General features: G+C 32.6%; 1 protein-coding gene across 1 annotated transcript; it reads left to right on the top strand.

Moving 5' to 3' along the window:
* Positions 1 to 6,115: 6,115 nt before the first annotated feature.
* LOC123206128 (lysine--tRNA ligase, cytoplasmic-like) lies at positions 6,116 to 13,635 on the top strand. Its single transcript, XM_044623259.1, has 17 exons — positions 6,116 to 6,346; positions 6,470 to 6,545; positions 6,898 to 6,963; positions 7,069 to 7,234; positions 7,316 to 7,409; positions 8,102 to 8,187; positions 8,577 to 8,731; positions 8,812 to 8,874; positions 10,812 to 10,937; positions 11,063 to 11,345; positions 11,453 to 11,549; positions 11,653 to 11,809; positions 12,358 to 12,501; positions 12,623 to 12,691; positions 12,781 to 12,924; positions 13,014 to 13,065; positions 13,325 to 13,635. Exons 1-17 carry the CDS (start codon positions 6,246 to 6,248, stop codon positions 13,336 to 13,338), a joined length of 1,893 nt encoding a protein of 630 aa, XP_044479194.1. The 5' UTR covers positions 6,116 to 6,245; the 3' UTR covers positions 13,339 to 13,635.
* The last annotated feature ends 6,611 nt before the right edge of the window (positions 13,636 to 20,246 follow it).

Here is a 20,246-nt window from a genome sequence, read left to right as displayed (position 1 = left end):
CAATTATCAATATCTACTAAATAAGGGTATACTTATAGTTTTCCAAAATAATTGAGGCTCTTCAATTACTATATAAAATAAAATAGGAAAAAAATTCTTATTAGTTTTACCTACTTTTTTTTATTTAAAAAAGCAAAAAGATATGTTAATGTTAACTTTAAAGCCAAGTACTCAATTCGGTCAGATCCATGTAATATTATACCATTGGACAAAAGCCTTTAACAAATAAAAACAATTTGGCTAGTAGGCTCCATTGTGTGTGTGTATGGATTTTACTGTATATGACACCTTTTCCATATTATATAAAATATAAACTCAAAGAGACGTGTATATTTAAAATTTCTACTCAAATAAACAACATAATTAAAAGTATGATATACACTTAATAGTGCATTGCGTGCAAAAAGGTGTATATAACAACTTAAACAAAACCATTTCCAATCAAAACACATAAAGTCATACAATCCATGTCTAAAATACAAATCCATAACTAAATATTGTATAATCATCATACGTAATCCCAAACTATAAATCCAATACAATAACTTACAAATAAATACAAATGACTAAAATGCCATGCAAGCTCCATAAGTTAGATCACTAGCTCTCTTGCATGTCTCGCTATTCACCTTGTATATTTGCAAAATCACAAACAAAAGAATGTGTGAGTGCTATAACACTCAATAAGTAGGTAACCTTTCATTACCCTTAGCACAACATAACTAAACTAGCGTTTCTAAGCTGAACTGAAATCTCATAAGGTTGTGGTCTACCTTTGGATGTTTTTCAACATCCTTGATACCCATCCGACTAATCTATAACATATTCATGCCCTAACTCCATAAGCACTATCATCCTAGATGACTAGTCCTAAGCTTACGATATCATTGAGATAACAACTCCTAATCTTGGCATCTCTGATGTCATGTGAATACATACTAAATAATATCTCAGATGTTTACAACTACTAGTGCACATAACATTATATTGATTGAGCATCGAGCTAACTAATCATTGACACCCTTGTCACACGAGGAATCTGATCGGAGTCCTTCCCTTGAGGAATCTAATCATAATCCTTCCTTTTTCCACGTATACATAACTACAAAACTACTAACTATTAACCATCATCAAATGACCTTTACCACGAGCACATATGTGAAACATCACGTTGACCATGTGAAGAACTAAACTAGTGCAATTCTCTTTTATCATGCGCACTTGAATATAAATGAGTTGTTAATACGCCTTGGTGTCGAGTGTATGATGCATCTTATAGGCATTTAGCTTTTAACCTTATTGCTTTTATATATACTACGCCACTTCGCACATAGATGGTGACTAAATTGATGTACATCATTTTCTTAACTTTTCTGAATTCAACTCAAGTTTGTTTTGTTTAGGGTTTATGTCATCTTTTACACAATTAAGCATGTATAATTTGTTAACTCTCTTGAGTTGCCTTTAAAAAAGCCTCACTATCCTTATCCTCATTCTAGTGTATATCATAGGGGCAAAATCTCTTTTCTCTACTATGTATGAGCATGACTAAACCATACATGCCCATACCTCTAAAGGACTATGTACGAACGTACATTCCTTGGAGTCATAATTGTGCATCGTAAAATCCTTGCTAACAACATGCTAACTTGACTAACACTTGTTAACCTTAATTTCATTCTTCATGGTCATACATTGTCCTCATATTGAAATACCTCTACACGATTGTGCGTTCGCTTTGAACATGTACTAGCATACACCTGATAATGTATAACAATACATAACCTAGTTATACAACCTCACGAGTGTGAACTAATGCACAAATTGATCATTGCCTATTTAAAGCATTTACAATAGTACGACCTATTTGTACGGTCGTACATCATCATTTGATAATTTGTTTCTAGCATTTTCTAATACAACCAATCAATCTCTACTCCTATTGACACTAAAATAAGTCTCTAATACTGAAACATCATATTATACCAACCTAGTTCATCAATGACATAGTTATTCTCCTATTAATAAGTATAATGCACAGATTATAATCCATTTAGGCTAGGTATTCAAACGTAAATGTACAGGATCTAAACTACAACATGCCAATCAGTTCGTCTAGAATTCTTAAAACCATAGTTATTTTACCTACCTTTCCTTCGTTGAAACAAAATCTTCATGTGGTTTTTGGAGTTATTTCTGGTGATCCCACACTCTCTTCCAATACTCTTTAATCACATTAATATCTCTCACAACTCTCTCTTGTTTCTCTTGTACAGTAAAAATAAACAAAATGCACAAATGCCTTAACACCCAACCTTCACCTTTTTTTTATTTTACATAAATAATGTCACTTACGATCGTGCAACCCTTGTGCACTGGTGTACCAATGGTTTCATGATAAAAACCATGACTTGTGATCATTGAAAACGTTTTTATCCAAAATTTAAACCCTATGTACGGTTATAGATTTTGTTATGCATAGACATATATCGCTACTTAGCCAGCATTGTTCCTTATTTCTCTGGTATATGAATGTGCACCATCAATATGCATAGTCATACATCCTCCTTTACATGAGCAAATCATGTGATATGCTTAAAATGACAATTATACCTTTCTTGACTCATGTTTGGGCATACACTCTGGATGTGTACAACCATACATGGTTCCTTATACTAAAAAAATTAAAGCAACCAAAAGAGAAAAGACGACAAAATTACCTTTAGACATACTTATGAGTGTTATTGGTACATTCTTAGCCAAAACATGTAACAACATCCAAAATACAAAAATTTGTTTTCACTATTCATTTGAAAAGGGCAGTTTTTCAATTCATTCGAGTTGACAGTCAAGACAAATTCCAATCCAAACCAAACTTATATTAATACATTCACAACACAATGAGATATCTTTTGATCTATGACAACACAAAAATGAGACAAGATAAAACAATCAAAATGAAGATAAAACTCAGTGGTAGATTTAGTAATTTCTTTGCAACTCTCTGGTGCATACACTTCAAACATACACAAATGCATTCAACTTTGGATTTTAAGAATATAAAAATGAAACCAAGGCATAAATGAATAATTCCACCAACCTTAGGGCCTTCCACCACTAATCTTCCACCAAGATGATTGGATAAAGGAAATGAGAGATAAAAGCTTCAATGCTTTATCTCAAGTTTCATTCAAAATGCCAACCCAAAAAAGTACAAATAAAGAAGGCCCACCCCTTTATATAGAAAGCATGGATGACAATGATACAATTTTGTCAACAAAATTAATTAAAAATCAACCAAACTCCTTAATATATGCTAAGTCATCCATCATATACTAAGCCCATATCTAAACAAAAGTGGTTATCTTTTTCCCTAAATCTAAGAAATATGTCTCCTATTTTTGCAACAAAGTTTTCATCTAGTTTTAAAGCAACTAAATATACAAGTTTGAGCCAAATGGGTTTCTTAAAGCTCTTTGGACGGTTTGGGCTCGAAATGGACATCATTTGTTGCTTTTTTGGACTAATGAGTGCAAACTATTCACTTGGACCTTGACTGCATGTTATGAGGTTATGCCCAAAAGTGAGAGTAGGCCAAAAATAAGAAAACAATGCTTCTTTTGGCTTGTGAGTTGTTGGATTTTCATTCTTCTTAAACTCTTGGATGACATGGAGGCTTGAGGAAGATTTGGAATCCAAAAATGGTGATGGAGTCAGGTCTGCATCAATTATAGGGATAACAATGAGAAGAGGTGGGGCCGAGTACCCTATTCCCCATCCCCATCCTTGTCTCCGTTACACAGATGACAGAGATTTATTGTCCCCTCCCCCTCCTAGTACCTATAGCCATGGTAAAAAATCTCTATCCCGTACTCTTTAAACACAACATAAATATATTAAACAATAAAATTAACTAAAATTAAAACAAACTTATTTCAAGTGTCACAAATAACACATGCCAACTACCTTAATATACACAACAAAAATATAAATGAATTTTAAAAACATAAATAATCTAAAATTATAAAAGTATGTTAGTATTTTAAGTAAAAATATTAATATAAAGAGACGATGATAGACATGGGATAAGGAGGGGAGGGGACACATATATCCTCGTCCCCGTTCTTTTTCTTATTTTTATTTGGAGATTTTTTCCCCATTAGGATTGGAAAAGGTTGAGGACCTTAAATTCAAATTGAAATTATCATCTCTAGTGTTTTACACTATGAATGTGACATAATTTTATCCTCCTTAAAAAAAGGAGATGATTTTTAACCTATATTAGGACTAGACTTGAACTGAGTTATTCACACCTTATATTTTTTAAACTATAATTATAGTTCTAATAGATTGAAATATTATATTTACACTCTTAATTTGTTGCAATTTGTGTAGTTCTAGGAGGTGAAAAAGTCTTTTTCCAAACTTTTGAAGGGCATATTAAAAATTTTTAATTAAAAAAATTCCTAAACTTTTTCAAATCTCCAAAGAATCCTCTAAAAAATTCATTAACGCCTCTAACATTTTCAAAATTAGAGCTCACCCTAAGCATGCGATTCTACGTTATTGGCAACCTTTATCTATTTTTGTACAAGTAAAATTTTTAATTATTTCTGATTGAAATTAATATTAATTAGAGATAAACAATTTAGTTAATAAATTTTAAGGACAAAATATATTTAGTTTGAGGGTTTATCTTTTCTTTTCAACAATTTCATAAAAAAATTAGCATATTTTTTAACAAATTTAACAAAAGTGTGATAAAATGACTCTTTAAAATTTGACAAGTGGGAATATCATTTCATCAAACATTGGGTAGGATACTCTATTGGAGGGTATGGGACTAAGTATCTCTTGGAAAATATGAGCTTTTTATACAGGCTTTGGCTCTAGGGAGGGACTTTTACATTGTTTTTATGTACAAGCTTCAAAGTCATCTATCCTATTTTTGTTTTACAAAAGTGATAAATGTGGTGATATCGACATTATAATATTCATTTAGAACTAATATGAGTTAGACAATCATGCCTTTTAATTATAATTGAATGGTATTAATTACAATTGCACAATACAAGTGATAACATCAACATTGCAGTATTCACTTATGAGCCGACACAATGGACATTGGAATTGCAAAGCATGGTCAACTCATCACTCTTACGAACTGGTATTTAGAGTGTCTTTATACCTAGGTTTATATCACAATCCAATTCACCAATTCATTCTATGGATCCTCCAAAAGTAGGTTATTTAATTTTAATTTTAGTAATTTTAATAATAATAAAAAAAGAAAAAAATCATATGCCAAAGGAGTACTATTATCAAGTGTCAAATTAGTATTAGGCATTACAACATAAAATATACGAGTATATTACCTTTTTCCACTTAAGGTTTGATATAAAAACACCTCGTCACCCTTAAAATGATATAAAGTAACACTTTTCAACATAAAATGAAACAATATTAATGATTAAAAAAAAACTCTCGAAAGTGAGATTATTATTTTATTTTTTAAATTTATCATATAATTTTAAATTAATAAAAATTAAAAATAAACACTTTAAATATCCAAATTACATAATAACTTATTTCTTTCCTTTTTTTCCCCCTCACTCCTTCCACTCGTCTCGTTTTCAAGCCATTATTGATTTCATCATTTTCTTTTTCTTCCTTAATTCTGTTGTACCATTTCCTCTCATTTTTTAACTTAACTATTTTAAGTTATAATCAATGACAACTCATATTATAACAGGAGAAAAAGTGATAGGGGTTAACATCAATGACACCATAAAAGTAGTGAATGAAAGAAGTTGACTACTAAAGTTTTCAAAAATTTAGGGATTGTTTTATAAATTTTCAAAAATTTTTTAAAAGCTAAATGTCATATTTAAAATATGTGGGTTTAACATGTAAGAGATTTATTTTTTAATTTTTCAAAATTAATGGACAGTGAGATTACTATATACTTTTACATCAATAGTGTTTTTTTTTTTTTTTTGAAATAAAATATAATTTTATGTGAAAAATTGTTATTCCTTAGTCCAATCCTTAGGCGGGACACGGTGTCATTTACTCCTTACATATTTTCCTTTTAGATCAATTTTTTCTCAACTTAACAAATAGAAACCCTACATATACTGTCTCAGTGGCGGCTCTTCCCTTCATCTTCTACTTCCCTCTCTCTCATTCGACTTTCACAGCTTGCCATCTCACACTCAGACCCACGCACAAACGAGCCAAAGGTAATGGAGGGCTCAGTTGGCGAAACAGCCAAAGCTGTTTCGAGCTTGGCCATGGATTCATCCTCTTCTGAATCTTCAGCTCCCGAAGAAACAATAAGCAAAAAGTCTCCTTCTTTCTCTATCATTTCTGGGATTTTTTAAATAATGAATTTTCCCTTTTTTTATTTCTTTTCTATTTTTTGAATTTTAGTTAACTGATTTATCTCTTGTGGGTTTCGTGTGTTCAGTGCGCGCAAGAAGGAGCTGAAGAACAAGCAAAGAGAGGAGGAGAGGAAGCGTAAAGAAGAGGAAAAGGCGAAACATGTACTTAGCGTTTATTTTAAGCTGATAGCTGGTTGAGTTTTTTATATGTATATTGGGTATTTGTATTCGGTTTTTCTATTTGTTGGTTTTTGTTCTTCTTTGAGGATAGACCAAAATAGAAGTAATGAAGTTATTAGTTTGAACATATGTGTTTATGCATATTGTTGATTTTTTGTTCGTTGTAAGGATTAAGAAACTAGAATAGGTGTAATGTAGTTAATAATTTGAAGTTAAATCATAAGTGTGTGCTAATGTTGGTGTTATAATCTTCTTGTCTGAGGATCAAGAGACTAGAAATGTGTAATGTAGTTAATGATTTGATGTTAGTTACACATTTGTTTACAAATTCCAGGCAGCTGCCAAGGCAAGCGTGCAGAACCAGAAACCTGCAGCTGATGATGAAGATATGGATCCAACGGTATGATTGCATGGTTCTCAGCAAAAAAATTTGAGGCCATCTTGTATTTCTTTTGCAGATAACACCTGTTTGCTGTTTTGTTTCTCTGATTTGTTTCTTCTGCAGCAATACTTCGAAAATCGAGTGAAATATCTTTCTTCCCAGAAGGCTGATGGAAAAAATCCATATCCCCACAAATTCTTTGTTGACGTGTCTATACTTGAGTATACTGAGAAATATGGGGGCCTAGGCAATGGGGAGCATCTCGAGGAAGTGACTCTATCATTGGCAGGTATAAAAAATGGGACTTTGAGCATTGTAGCTATCTTCTGATTTTTTTTATTTTTTTAAATATCAAACTTTTTTTCTCCAGGAAGAATCATGAGCAAACGATCTTCATCATCAAAGCTCTTCTTCTATGATTTGCATGGTGGTGGTGCAAAACTCCAAGTTATGGCTGATGCTAGGTTTTTTTTTTTTTTTTGATTACTATATTATCTATTTCTTAAAGTCATTTGCATTTTACATATTTTCTCTTTCAATTTGGGAGGATGAGTAGGATGGGGTTAAATTACAAATAAATTTACGTTTCTGCAATAATAGTGAGATTTTTCTATGTCATTATTTTTATTTGTTCAACTAACTGAATACTTTAACTATTAAGGTCTAGCTTGATTAAACATTCAAATATAATTTTTTATTTTTAAAGTAAGGGTTTCAAGAAATTTTAAGAAAATTATTTACTTAAAAGCTCTAAAATAGTTTTGGGATAAAATATCAAAAGCTATTGTAAAACCATAAAAATGAAATGAAGTCAAGATAAGAATTTTATCCTGAGTGTTAAAAGTTGAATCAGGGGAAATGATTACTTATCTGAAATAAAAAGACAAGGAGGAAGAATTTGAATTTTTCTCCAAGATAGAATTGGCCCTGGTTTTATAAGTGCGGTTATAATAATTTGTAGTTTGTATGAGTTGGTACTATTTGCCCGTCAAGGTTGAAAAATTCCATATCCTGTATCTTTCAATATGTGACACCAAATAAACAACCTCTCTTCTTGTATTTTGTTAGGTATTTGTTTCTGATTCCCTTTTTGTTCTGTTTTGTTTTATTGTTATCATTCTATTTGGGCTAACTAATTGGAATTTACTGATTGTAGTAAGTCAGGCATGGACGAAGTTGAATTTTCGAAGTTCCATTCTAGTGTGAAGCGTGGTGACATCGTTGGTGTCACTGGATTCCCAGGTTGGATGTTAAAATTGTTAATTAATTCACATTATCGTTTTAATTCACTATACGTGGATTCTAGAAGTTATTGATTTGGTCAGCTTGATTGAGCTTAGAAAATATCAGAATACGTTACCTGTGGCAGATCACTTTATTTGGATTCAAGAAGTAATTGATTTTTGTCTGATTGATTGTGCTTAAAAATATCTAAAAATATATTAGCTGTAGTAGAGATCTGCTGGACAAAGTGGTGATCCCACTTAATAGTTTTTTATCCACCCAAAAAAACATAAAAATGTATCTTCATTTGCAATTGATGGTAGTGCGTTTTCTGGTCTGAGATACAAACCTTTATACTAGTTAGTTGCATATTTTTGGTTTAATTTTTCTCTTCCTCATTTTTCCAGGAAAAACTAAGAGAGGGGAATTGAGTATCTTTCCTAAAATATTCGTGGTGCTTTCTCATTGTCTCCATATGATGCCAAGTAAGAAACCCAGTCTTGGTGGGGATAATACTAAGGGGAACAAAATTAAACCTGATCCTGCTGTGGATAATTCTAAGGTGTGCAAATTTTGTTCTGAAAGATTTGATTTTGACGAAGATTCTTTCATGGTGTTAGCTATCTGATCCTTTTTCTGCAGAAAGCTGACATATGGGTCCCAGGAAGTACCAGGAACCCTGACAATTATATATTAAAAGATCAGGTATCAGTTATATCAATTATTAAGAAGTCATTTTTGCGCTTTTTAGATGTTTTGGACCATGTTCATGAAATTAAACTGCATCCAATTTGGGCATGCATAGATTATCTTGGTGTATTAAGTGTGCATTGTCATACATTTGGATCTGCATGAAATTCTGATGCAAAATGCAAGAAGCTAATTAGAGAACAACATATAAGATTTGAGATCGGTTTTTTTTGTCTTTACATTTGTTGATATATTTAGTGCTAAACCTGTGGTAAGGATTGATTGTGGTATTCACAGCTCAATTGGAGTTAGTCTGTTTTGAGTGTTTCTCCTTTATCTTAAGCTTGGCAATGTCCAGGTCTTGGAAACATGAGATATACTGGTATAGCAAATTATTATTTTTTAATGTGTAATGAGTCAAACACTGTAATAACTAGTGTCACCTTGTTAACCAACTCATGAAAATTTTTAATAGGTTTGATGATTATGTTAAACAATAAACATGCTGCAATTAGTACCTTGGATTATTTACTGCCAGCGTTCAAGCCCTTTTTGGAATTTTAGTTGAGCCTTCCATAGAAAAATATTTTGAGGGTCATCATTGGAGAGTTCTGGGAATAGTCTTTTTCATTACCATCTTATGACAATGCTACATCTGTATAAATCAAAATAATCTACTCCATCTAATGTATTCAAGTTTTTGCATGTGTGTATAACCACACATATATGTATAGTGCAAAATTTGCAGATCTGTGTTTTTCTGCTTATATATATTGTAAGTACTAAAATCAAGTACTATCATTATCATCTTTCATTGCTTAATAATTATATTTGATTGTGTTATACTTGATAAAAAGTACATGTTATTTTTTCCAGTGGTATGCACCTAAGGCTTTCACAAAAAGTTGGTTCAAAACCAAACCATGAACAGTTGTTGTAGAATTTTTCCATCAAACCTTCACATATGTAAGCTCAGGCTAGTTGGAATTATTTGGCCTGTCTGTTGGCGATCCTAATTTGAGCAAAACCTTGGTTGATGTTAGTAGGTGATATCAGTACGTGAGACTGAGGATCTTACTTATTATTGATATCTTGTCTTCCAAACTTAAGTGGACATTGTTGGCCTTAGGATTGAAGCTGGAGTGTGTGATAATGGCTGAAAATAATTTTCAAAAGGAGAAGTTATTCTTGAGTTGCAACACACTGCTTTTGTATTTTACTAAATAGTCCAGTAGGGAACTTTGGGCTTCTCTCATGGGCTTTTATATCCTTGAAATGTAAGGAAGCTCTGTTTTTCTTTATTCTTCAAAGTTGGGAAGCTTCAGTAGCCTAATTAGAAAGGATCTTCTTGATTTATAGGCTAAGGCTTCACTTGTTTTTGGATTTGAGCTAACTTTTTCTTGTGTAGCTTCTGAAATTTTGGGTTTTGAAAAGCTTTTTCCTTTCTTTTTTTCGGTCGGCTTGTCCATTATGTTGTATCCTCTTTTTTTCTTAATATAATAGCCTAATTGCAATTTTTTTTTCCATAAAAATAAGCGTTTGGAGCTATAGCAACAGGGAAATAATATGAATAATTTGCTAAGAGGGATGTCACTTCAGTATTGTGAACAAACCTGCTTTGTGTGTTGACAAATGTAGTCACCCTCTAATGCTTCTAGGCAGGCCCTCTAGTGCAATAGATGAAGCTTGTCTGACTATTTAATCCTCTTAATTCTTGCATAATTTTTGGTGGTGAGCCACGGATTTCACTTTTAATATCTAATCTCTCATTTCTTCCTTTTTAATCTGTATTATTTTATTAATAATTACTTTTGGTTTGAGCCTGAGGAATTTTGTAGTGTTTTTGGTAATTATGTGAATATTGTAAGCGTGTTAATATTTACTTTTCATCAATTTAGTTTAAATTTGACCTTTTGTTAGCAGTGATTTAAAATGTTAATATTCCTTTGTAGGAAACTCGGTATCGTCAACGTTACTTGGACTTGATGTTGAATCTGGAAGTTCGACAGATATTCAAGACCAGAGCGAAGATTATTTCTTATATTAGGAAATTCCTTGACAATCTTGATTTCTTGGAGGTTAGTCATCTGTCTGGTTGTTCAGTGGTTCACTTTCTTTGCTGGAATTAGCATACAAATATATATATATATATATTTGGCTTGAGTATACTTTTTATTTTCATTAATTCTGTATTCACCTTTAGGTTGAAACACCCATGATGAACATGATTGCTGGTGGAGCAGCTGCACGTCCTTTTGTTACCCATCACAATGAGCTTAATATGAAGTTGTTTATGCGCATTGCACCTGAACTGTATCTTAAGGAGCTAGTTGTTGGTGGACTGGATAGAGTTTATGAGATTGGAAAACAATTTAGAAATGAGGGTATTGATTTGACTCATAATCCTGAATTCACCACTTGCGAGTTCTATATGGCTTTTGCAGACTACAATGATTTGATGGAACTTACTGAATGTATGCTGAGTGGTAAGGAGAAAATATTGATATTTTGGGAAATCTGAGTTTCCAGTATATTAAGCTTTTCTTTTTCAACCAGGCTTTAGACAACTTTTGACTTTGTTTAAATGAAACAGGGATGGTCAAGGAAATTACCGGTGGCTATAAAATCAAATATCATGCTAATGGGCCTGATAAGGATCCAATCGAGATTGATTTCACACCTCCTTTCAGGTCCACAATCCTTTATTTTTGGGTTATCAAGGTTATAAAATTAAACGTCTGTGTGAAGATCTGTTTTGGGGTTGAATTTGTCCTGATTGTTTTAATGTTACAGAAGGATTGATATGATAGATGAGTTGGAGAAGATGGCTAACCTCAATATACCAAAAGACCTATCAAGTGATGAGGCTAACAAATATCTGCAGGATGCTTGCTTAAAGTATGATATCAAATGTCCCCCTCCTCAAACAACAGCCCGGCTGTTAGACAAGGTTAATTTTCTTTTTTGGTTGACTATCAAATTTATTGACGCAAATTGAAAACTTTTATTGCCCTTCTATTGTGTAGTATGTACTATGATTCTTAAAGTTTTGGATTTGGGAACATAGGAAAATTATATTGTTTTAGAAAAGGTCTACAGGACTAAAAACAAAAGATCTTTGTTGTGACTCTTGTTTTATGTTTCTATTTCTATTTATACTTGGCCTCTGGCTGAAATATTCTTTTCACTGTTATTTAAGCATAATCATTATATAAGAAGTTTTTCCTGAGCTAATATTTGTGATTTTATCAGTAATTTTTTTGTCCCTTCCCATCTATTTGTTGAGGCTTGGTGGTGTGGGTTCAGGACCTTCAGTAGTCTGTGTCCTGGATTATCAAATAGAAGATTTAATTTTTCACATACACGTGTGCACATATGAACTCTAAGCATGAATATTCAACTGGAACATGCATGCACCATATATTACTCCCCGAAATGCCTTATGTTCTAACTGTATTATCTATCTTATTGATTAATCTTATTTTTCTGTGGTGGCAGCTTGTGGGTCACTTTTTGGAAGAGATGTGCGTTGATCCTGCCTTCATCATTAACCATCCTGAGATAATGAGTCCTTTGGCGAAGTGGCACAGATCAAAGCCAGGCTTGACTGAACGTTTTGAATTGTTCATTAACAAGCATGAAGTATGCTCATCTGATTATAGGATTCTAGTTTGTTTGTTTTTTTTTTTCATTTGCCCATTTTGATGTAGTTCTTTTTTGGTCTTTAAATACTATTATTTCTCACTATTATGCAACTACACAGCTTTGCAATGCATACACTGAGCTGAATGATCCTGTTGTACAGCGTCAACGATTTGCTGAACAACTAAAGGTATGGCAAATGTTTAGAATTTGGGGTCACAATTTTGTCATAATAATCCGCCATGAATTTTGTGATCTGAAGTCTTGTTCAAATATCAGGACCGACAATCAGGTGATGATGAAGCAATGGCTCTGGATGAGACATTTTGTATGGCTCTAGAGTATGGATTGCCTCCAACGGGTGGATGGGGTTTGGGAATTGATCGGCTGACCATGTTGTTTACCGACTCTCAAAACATCAAGGTTTGTGTTCTCTCTCATGCATTTCTTCCTTGGCATTAGTTGCGTTTTTAGCAGTCAGTGTTCATCACTTGTATCTTATTTTGTAACAGGAGGTTCTCCTCTTCCCAGCCATGAAACCTCAGGATGAACCTGCTGGTAAAGGTAATCCACCTACATATATATTTTATTTTAAAACTTTATTTTAGCACCTGGATACATGTTTGTGCTGGTTGCAAGTAGGGAACAATTCAGGTTGCATATCATTGAAATGTACCCTTCTTTGACATTGGCAAATTTGAAAATTTATCAGCTTGATAAAGGTTTTTGCTGGTTGCATGAGCCTTCAATTTGTGGTGCATATTGCTGAGTTTCTCAATATTTAATCTAAAGTTGGTCAATTTGTTTTCTCTTTTATTGACAGCTACATCGAATTAGGAGTTTAGGGAGGCAAAATCTGAAAAGTGAATTTATTTTGTTGCTCTAATCCAGAATTGAAGTGGTAATCCTGCGGTAAAAATTTTGTTACTAGTTTTGCACAAGTTTTATCATTGTTTTTGGCTGTAAAGGGTCTTACCCTGATATGATATTGTAGTGCTCGCAAGTACACACCACACAATGCTCATATTGAATATATAGCATACTTATCAATTCTTCTAGGTTGCCTACGTACTATTAACTTAAACATTTTTTTAACCGATTGAGTTTCTGAAGCTATTGTTGAATTTTCCGATTCATAATTCTATTCGATTGTTGATTCATTAGATGAAAATGTTTACAATTTCTCACAAAAATTTTACCACCCATATGTTTGTGTCAAAATTCTTGTGGTTGAGTTCCATATTAATGTACTTAACCAAATTGATCAATTGGTCAAGGCCATATTTTTGTTGAAAATTGCTTATATGAAACTCTATTAATATAATCATTGATGTTGAAATGAAACTTCCTAGTAGGGATGGAAATAAGTCGAGCCAAGCTGAGTTTGAACAGAGCTTGACTCGTTTTGGACTGGACTTGGCTCAGGTTCAAGTTTGTACTCGTCGAACTTGCTCACTCACATGTTCGTGATTGGGTTAATGTTTGCTGTCTCAGGCTTGTGTTCATGTTTGTCTGAGCTAAGCTCGTTTCGGGTAGCATAACATTAGCTTCAATTGAACAAGTTTGTTTTGAATCTAATCTTATCTGTAGATAAAGCTAGAAATAACGTTGTTTGCTAAGGGTTTAAATGAGTTATGCTTGGCTTGCGAGCTGAGCACGACTGTAGTTTGGGGTCGGGCTTGAATTCGTTTCTAGTTTTACTTTTCAGCTCATGCTCGGGTTTGTGTTTGAGTTTGTTCGGGCCAAACTCATTTTGAGTTTGAATAAGGCCGCTTCGAATCCAATTTTACTTCCTAGTAGAGATTGGATTTGAAGCGGGTGGAGTCTAAACAAGGGTTATAACAAGATTGACTTAAACTTAATGAGCTTATTTTGAGATTGAAGTAATTCAACTTTGGCGTCTAAGTTGAGCTTACACTATCAACGAACTTGGGTTATTTATGAAAATGGCTTTAGTCTTTTATTTGAACAAGGGTTAGGTCGAATTACAATGCAACCATATTTCTATGTGTGGTCAATAGGCGGGGAAATCAGAGTGGATATGGAATTATCATTCTAGGTTTTTCCAATCCGGTCTTGTTCTGCCTAATTTCAAGGCTAACTCACTTGTTTAATTTTAAAATTAATATTCATCACTTGAGATGATTCTATTTTAGGTTATGCTGATAACAGTTTTGTTTAGCTATTTAGTATAACTTTGAGATTACTTGAAAAAAAAAAAAAAAGGGTTCAGGCATGTTTCTAAGTCAAAATAGATCCCAATAACGTAATTGAGATTAGTGTAAGTGGTGCATTTCATGTTTAGGCAAACTACGTGCCTGACCAAATGATTTATGATGCAATTATAAAAATGAAAACGGTAGATTGTTGTGAGCCAACGTAAACAAAAAATAACTCTTCCTGAAAATTTGAACAACTAACTTCAATTGGTAAGAAGACACAATTTTGGAAATGTATGAGAAGTACATTTGGAGGAAACAGGAAAGATTCTTACAGATTAAGCTCCATTGTCTCAGCCATGAATGGTCTAAAAAGCTTCACTAGAATTCCGTTCGGCCAACGGAGGCCTGAGCTAAGCCCATGTGGAGAACACATCAACAAGGCTGTAGATGAAGGAAGCCTTTGATACTTGATGAAGGAACCTCAGTTTTACCTTTTCTCTGCCTTGTCAATCTAAGAGTATGCAGATAACTTCTCTCTTACATTGGCCGGCTTATAAAAATCAAGGCCAAAGGACTTATTCCCACATTTTCCCAAGTTTATATTATTTTAACTATAAAAATCTCAAAGACCCACTTATAAGTAGTTAAGTTTAACACTTTTTGTTAAAGTATAATCAGAGTGACTATTTTACCCTTTTCAATTGAAATGTCAAAAATGCCCTACAAGCCAAAAGATTATATTATCTTGTTTCAATAAAATGACCAAAATACCCTCTAAATTAAATGACTAAATTAATTTATTTCAAATTACTGTTAACAATGTAAATTACCAATTTACTCTTTACAATGAAATTACCAATTTACCTTTTAGAATTTAAATTGCCAATTTAAATAGTAACAATGTATTTTGTACATTTGTTAAGGTGATTTGTTATCTTCTTTGGCCTGAAAACAATACACTTAAATGTAGTATTTTGGCTTGAAAATCTAGATTGAATTACAGATTGATGCTTGAAAATGCCTTGGATTTTGATACGAGAATGTAAGTGACTAGAGATGGAATGAAATGCAAATAGTGGAATGTATTGCAATGCCAGTACTAGAAATGCAATGCACGTTTTGCTTGCAAATCTAGAAATGCAATGCAATGCAAGCACTAGAAACTTGGAAATGCAATGTAATGCAAGTACTAGAATCCTGGAAATGCAATTCAATGCAAATACTGGAATGCATGCAATTATAGACAATTTCGATTAAAAAATGTTGAATGGAAGAACACAGAATATTTCACTCCAGAGCAATAATCTACAAAATTTACAAATGTATATGCGGTGCAAACATACTCCAACAAATTTATCTAATGTAATCATCCAATTGCCATATAGTTCAAAATTAACAGATTCATATATTCAACAGAACTCCATCAAGTGGTATTCATTGCCTTTGTGACTGTGGATGCTGTGAGGAGGAAGAAGATGAAACAAATTGATTTCTAGCTAATTGACTTGCCACGGTTGAAATTGTTCTTCTCTGATATAAGGAAAAAAATGATTAAGTTAAATAAAAAATATTAAACAGTAGCATAAAGAAGAATAACATGAAAACAAAAGCAATACCTTTGGTTTTTGTCTTTTTACATTGTCTGGATTGTGGTGGCAAGACCTTTTGTTGTGGCCCAATTCATGGCATTGATTGCACTTAAGTGTAAACACAAGTTTTCTCTTTCTCTCTTCAGTAGGGCTTTTCCTCCTAGCTTTTTTGGGCCTATCAAGTTTGGCATGCCTAATAGGTGGCTCCAGCTTGCTTTCACAGTTCTCTAGCCAACTTCTCTTCTTAGGAACAGGATGAATAATTTCAATATATGTTCTCACATATGATGAAGTTTGTAACCTGCTATCTACAAACTTGTTAAAGGTGGGGAAATTCATGTGCAATATTGAGTAGATCGCATGCTGGCAAGGAATCCCAGACAATAGCCATATCCCACAATCACACATTTTTCTGTTCAAATCCAAGTTGTACGTTATGCTTGGAATACCACTCATATCAATCACTTCGAACTCTTTCAGTCCAATATACAAGATAGAGACATTTCGTGTTGTCTCAATACTTCTGTTTAACTTTTTAACAACCAATAGGGGTAGTGTGGTCATCCATTCACTACCTACCTTTAGCTTATTTTGAAGTTTCTTCATTATTCTTCATCGATACAACTCCAAGAAGCTGAAAATAGACAACTCTCAATCTTCTCCAAGCCAACTATTAAATGTTTTAGACATATTATTTATGATATGGTCAAATTTGGCTTCAGTGTCAAAGCCAAATCTAGACTATTGATTTGACTTGTTATCAGTTATCCATTTATAAGCTTTTTCATCAACTGCCTTCAATTTATTTAATACCTCCTGAAAATCCACTTTATTTGATGAATGAGAAATAATCTAAAACAGATTTTAAAGATGTATCTTGGGGAAATTTTTTCTGATACTCGCGTATACATGTCTTGCACAAAATCGACTCTTCGCATTAGGCCACTGAATTTGCAAAGTATGTATTATTCCTTTTTGCCTATCACTTTTGCATTAGGCCATTGAGTTTGCAAAACATGTATTACCCCTAACTAACATTATTTTCTACTTCACTAACACAAATTGCCAATGGGAATATCCCATTGTTTGCATCAATCGCCATAGTAGACAATAAGGCTTCCCCAAAATGCCTCTTCAGATGACATCCATCAACGCTTATAAAATGACAACATCTATTCAAAAAGCCTTTTTTTTGTGTAGTAAAACTGAGAAAAAACCAATGAAATCATGGTGTCGAGGGAATTTCTTCCCTAATTACTTTTAGGACAGTCTTTGATCTTGAAATGATCCTAAATAAAACATGACAATATTTAAACAATGAGTTAAATAACTCTATGTGCTCCTTTGCTGACGAACCATTGACTATTTTTTTAGTCTTATATAACTTTTTATGATTTATCTTTAAGAAATGCTCCAAGTCCAATTGAATAGCTAAAGGCTTAATGCTACTCCCCTGTTGTGGCCTTATAAAACTGTTGAGTTTATCTCCTATCCATGATGCACTCACATCAGGTTTATTATGAACTTGAAGGCAAGTGTGTGTATGTTCGTACTAACATATTTAATAGGAATGACCATTTACCATCATAGTTGCATAGAGATGGAATAGGAAGCCTTCAAATCTACACAACTTTTATTCTTCTCTTCTCATTGTATATCTTTCTTGTAGCAAACCCACGATGTATATTCACTACAAAAAAAAGGGCTTTAACGAAGGAAAAATTTCTTCTATTCTCTTTGTTAATACTTTTAACAGTGAAAGCTATAATGACGGTCGATGATGAAATTTTTCCTATCGTTAAAACTTTTTAATGATGAAAAATAAAATTTTAACAACAATTTTTTATTGTTAAAGTTATAAATTTCTTTAGTTTTAATAAGAGTATAAATAATTGATTGCTAAAATTATAAAAGAAAATACTTATAAAGACAGGATATGACCCCCTCATTATTACTTCTCTCGCTAAAGCTAGTATTTTTTTGTAGTGATTGTAGTCTTTAAACACATGCCTAAAATGGTCAACACTCCTGAAAACATGGCCAACCTCGAAATAAATCTTCCCATCTATACCTTTCCTAAAAACCTTTCCCCTTAGATGCCTAGCTAATCTGCTTGCACCATCCTCTTCTCCTTTATCACTTTTCATATCACCATTGTTAAATTCATAATTAAGTCCTCGTTTCTCCTTGGCACCCTCAGTAGTTTAATATCAGAGTTCAACTTTAGTAGGACTAAAAATCTCATCTTCATGTGATGCATCACTCCAATGTAAGTTATCATCATGTTGGATAAATACTTCACCCTCATTAGAACTTTCAAACAAGTTTGTTGCATGTGGTGTTGTGAAGATTGGTTCTGATGTTTGTGAGTTAGATTCTACTAGTTGGATGTTGGGTTGATTGTTTGGGTGTGGTGGTTTACAGGTCGGATCTGATGTTTGTGTGTTAGGTTTTAATGGTTGGGTGTTGGGTTGACTGTTTGGGGGTGGTAAAACTGGAAAAATTTCGTTGTTTATTGGTATAAATTCAACATTTATCTGAATAGTCTGTTGACTTGTTTTACAATACTCTGCAAACATATACATCATGTCTTCATCATTATCAATGATATAATTGCCTTCTTCATTAGGCTTTTTAGCTTTTACCTTTATCTGTTCACTCGAATAAAATTGTTCCTCTTCATTTTCATTTGCAATATAATGTTTCATCTCTTTGATGAACACAATGAAACTATACTTCTCCATATCAACATTTTTTATTTCACATGGTACGTCACAAGCTTCAAATTTAAGAGTGATCAACATTGTAGAACTCATCTTATAACACACAGAATTAGTTAAAACAATAACATTTAATTTAAAATAGTAATACTATTCTGCATTAAACAAAACAGTAATGTAAAAGCATTCATGTAAGTAATTTGGAATGTTATTAATGTGAAGTTGTATGTAAGCAATTACCCTAAAAATAATTGCATCATTAAAAAAATATTGCATTGTTGTCATTAAAAGAATATTGCATTGTTGTTGAATTATCGTCATAACTTGCATTATTGTTACAAAGCCTTGTTAGACTTATGAGAATTAAGGTTTAAAGAAACCTTCTCTTTCGTGCCAGTAGCACTACACTCTCAGGTTTTCTAGCTTATGTAACAATGAGACAACTTACATAATGACACAACAACAACACCCATTTAACAGAAATATGACAGTATGTAAACATAACAATTAAGAAACATGACAGTATGCAATATTAAACAATATTAAGCATGTTCAGTATGAAAACTCCACGTGCAAACATTAAGCATGCACAATATTAAGCAAGAATAATTATGTGTAGTATGTAAACTAACCAATGTTAAGTAAACATCCATTATGTAAACATATTAGCAAGTTTCAAGCATGAAAGCATAACCCTAAACACTAAATATCCAATCAAACTTATAAGCAACTCAGAAATAATTGCATCATTAGAAAATTATTGCATTGTTATCATTAAAAGAATATTGCATTGTTGTTGAATTATTGTCACAACTTGCATCATTGTTACAAAGTCTTGTTACAACACACATGAGAGAATTAAAGTTTAAAGAAACCTTCTCTTTCGTGCCAATAACAATACACTCTTGGGTTTTTCATCTTATGTAACAACAAGACAACTTATACAATGACATAACAACAACACCCATTTAATAGAGACATGGTAGTATGTAAACATAACAATTAGGAAACATGACAGTATGCAATATTAAGCAATATTAAACATGTCCAACATGTAAAGTTCACGTGCAAACATTAAACATATGTAATATTAAGTAGGAATGGTCATATGCAATATGTACACATACGAGCATGTATACTAACCAAACATCCATTATGTAAACATATCAGCAAGTTTCAAGCATGAAGACATAACCTATTTAACAGTAACTTAATGCACTTACACAAACAAATTGATCATACATCACTAAGTAAATATACATATTAACTCCACT

The sequence above is a fragment of the Mangifera indica genome, unplaced genomic scaffold (assembly GCF_011075055.1).
Source record: "Mangifera indica cultivar Alphonso unplaced genomic scaffold, CATAS_Mindica_2.1 Un_0025, whole genome shotgun sequence".
Taxonomy (NCBI): Eukaryota; Viridiplantae; Streptophyta; class Magnoliopsida; order Sapindales; family Anacardiaceae; genus Mangifera; species Mangifera indica.
This window is presented reverse-complemented; position numbering and strand designations above follow the sequence as displayed.

Coding starts and splice junctions, on each gene's coding strand:
- LOC123206128 (XM_044623259.1), top strand. CDS start 6,246: ATGGAGGGCTCAGTTGGCGAAACAGCCAAAGCTGTTTCGAGCTTGGCC. Junction 6,964..7,068: donor ATGAAGATATGGATCCAACG/GTATGATTGCAT, acceptor TTTCTTCTGCAG/CAATACTTCGAAAATCGAGT. Junction 12,925..13,013: donor CCGACTCTCAAAACATCAAG/GTTTGTGTTCTC, acceptor ATTTTGTAACAG/GAGGTTCTCCTCTTCCCAGC.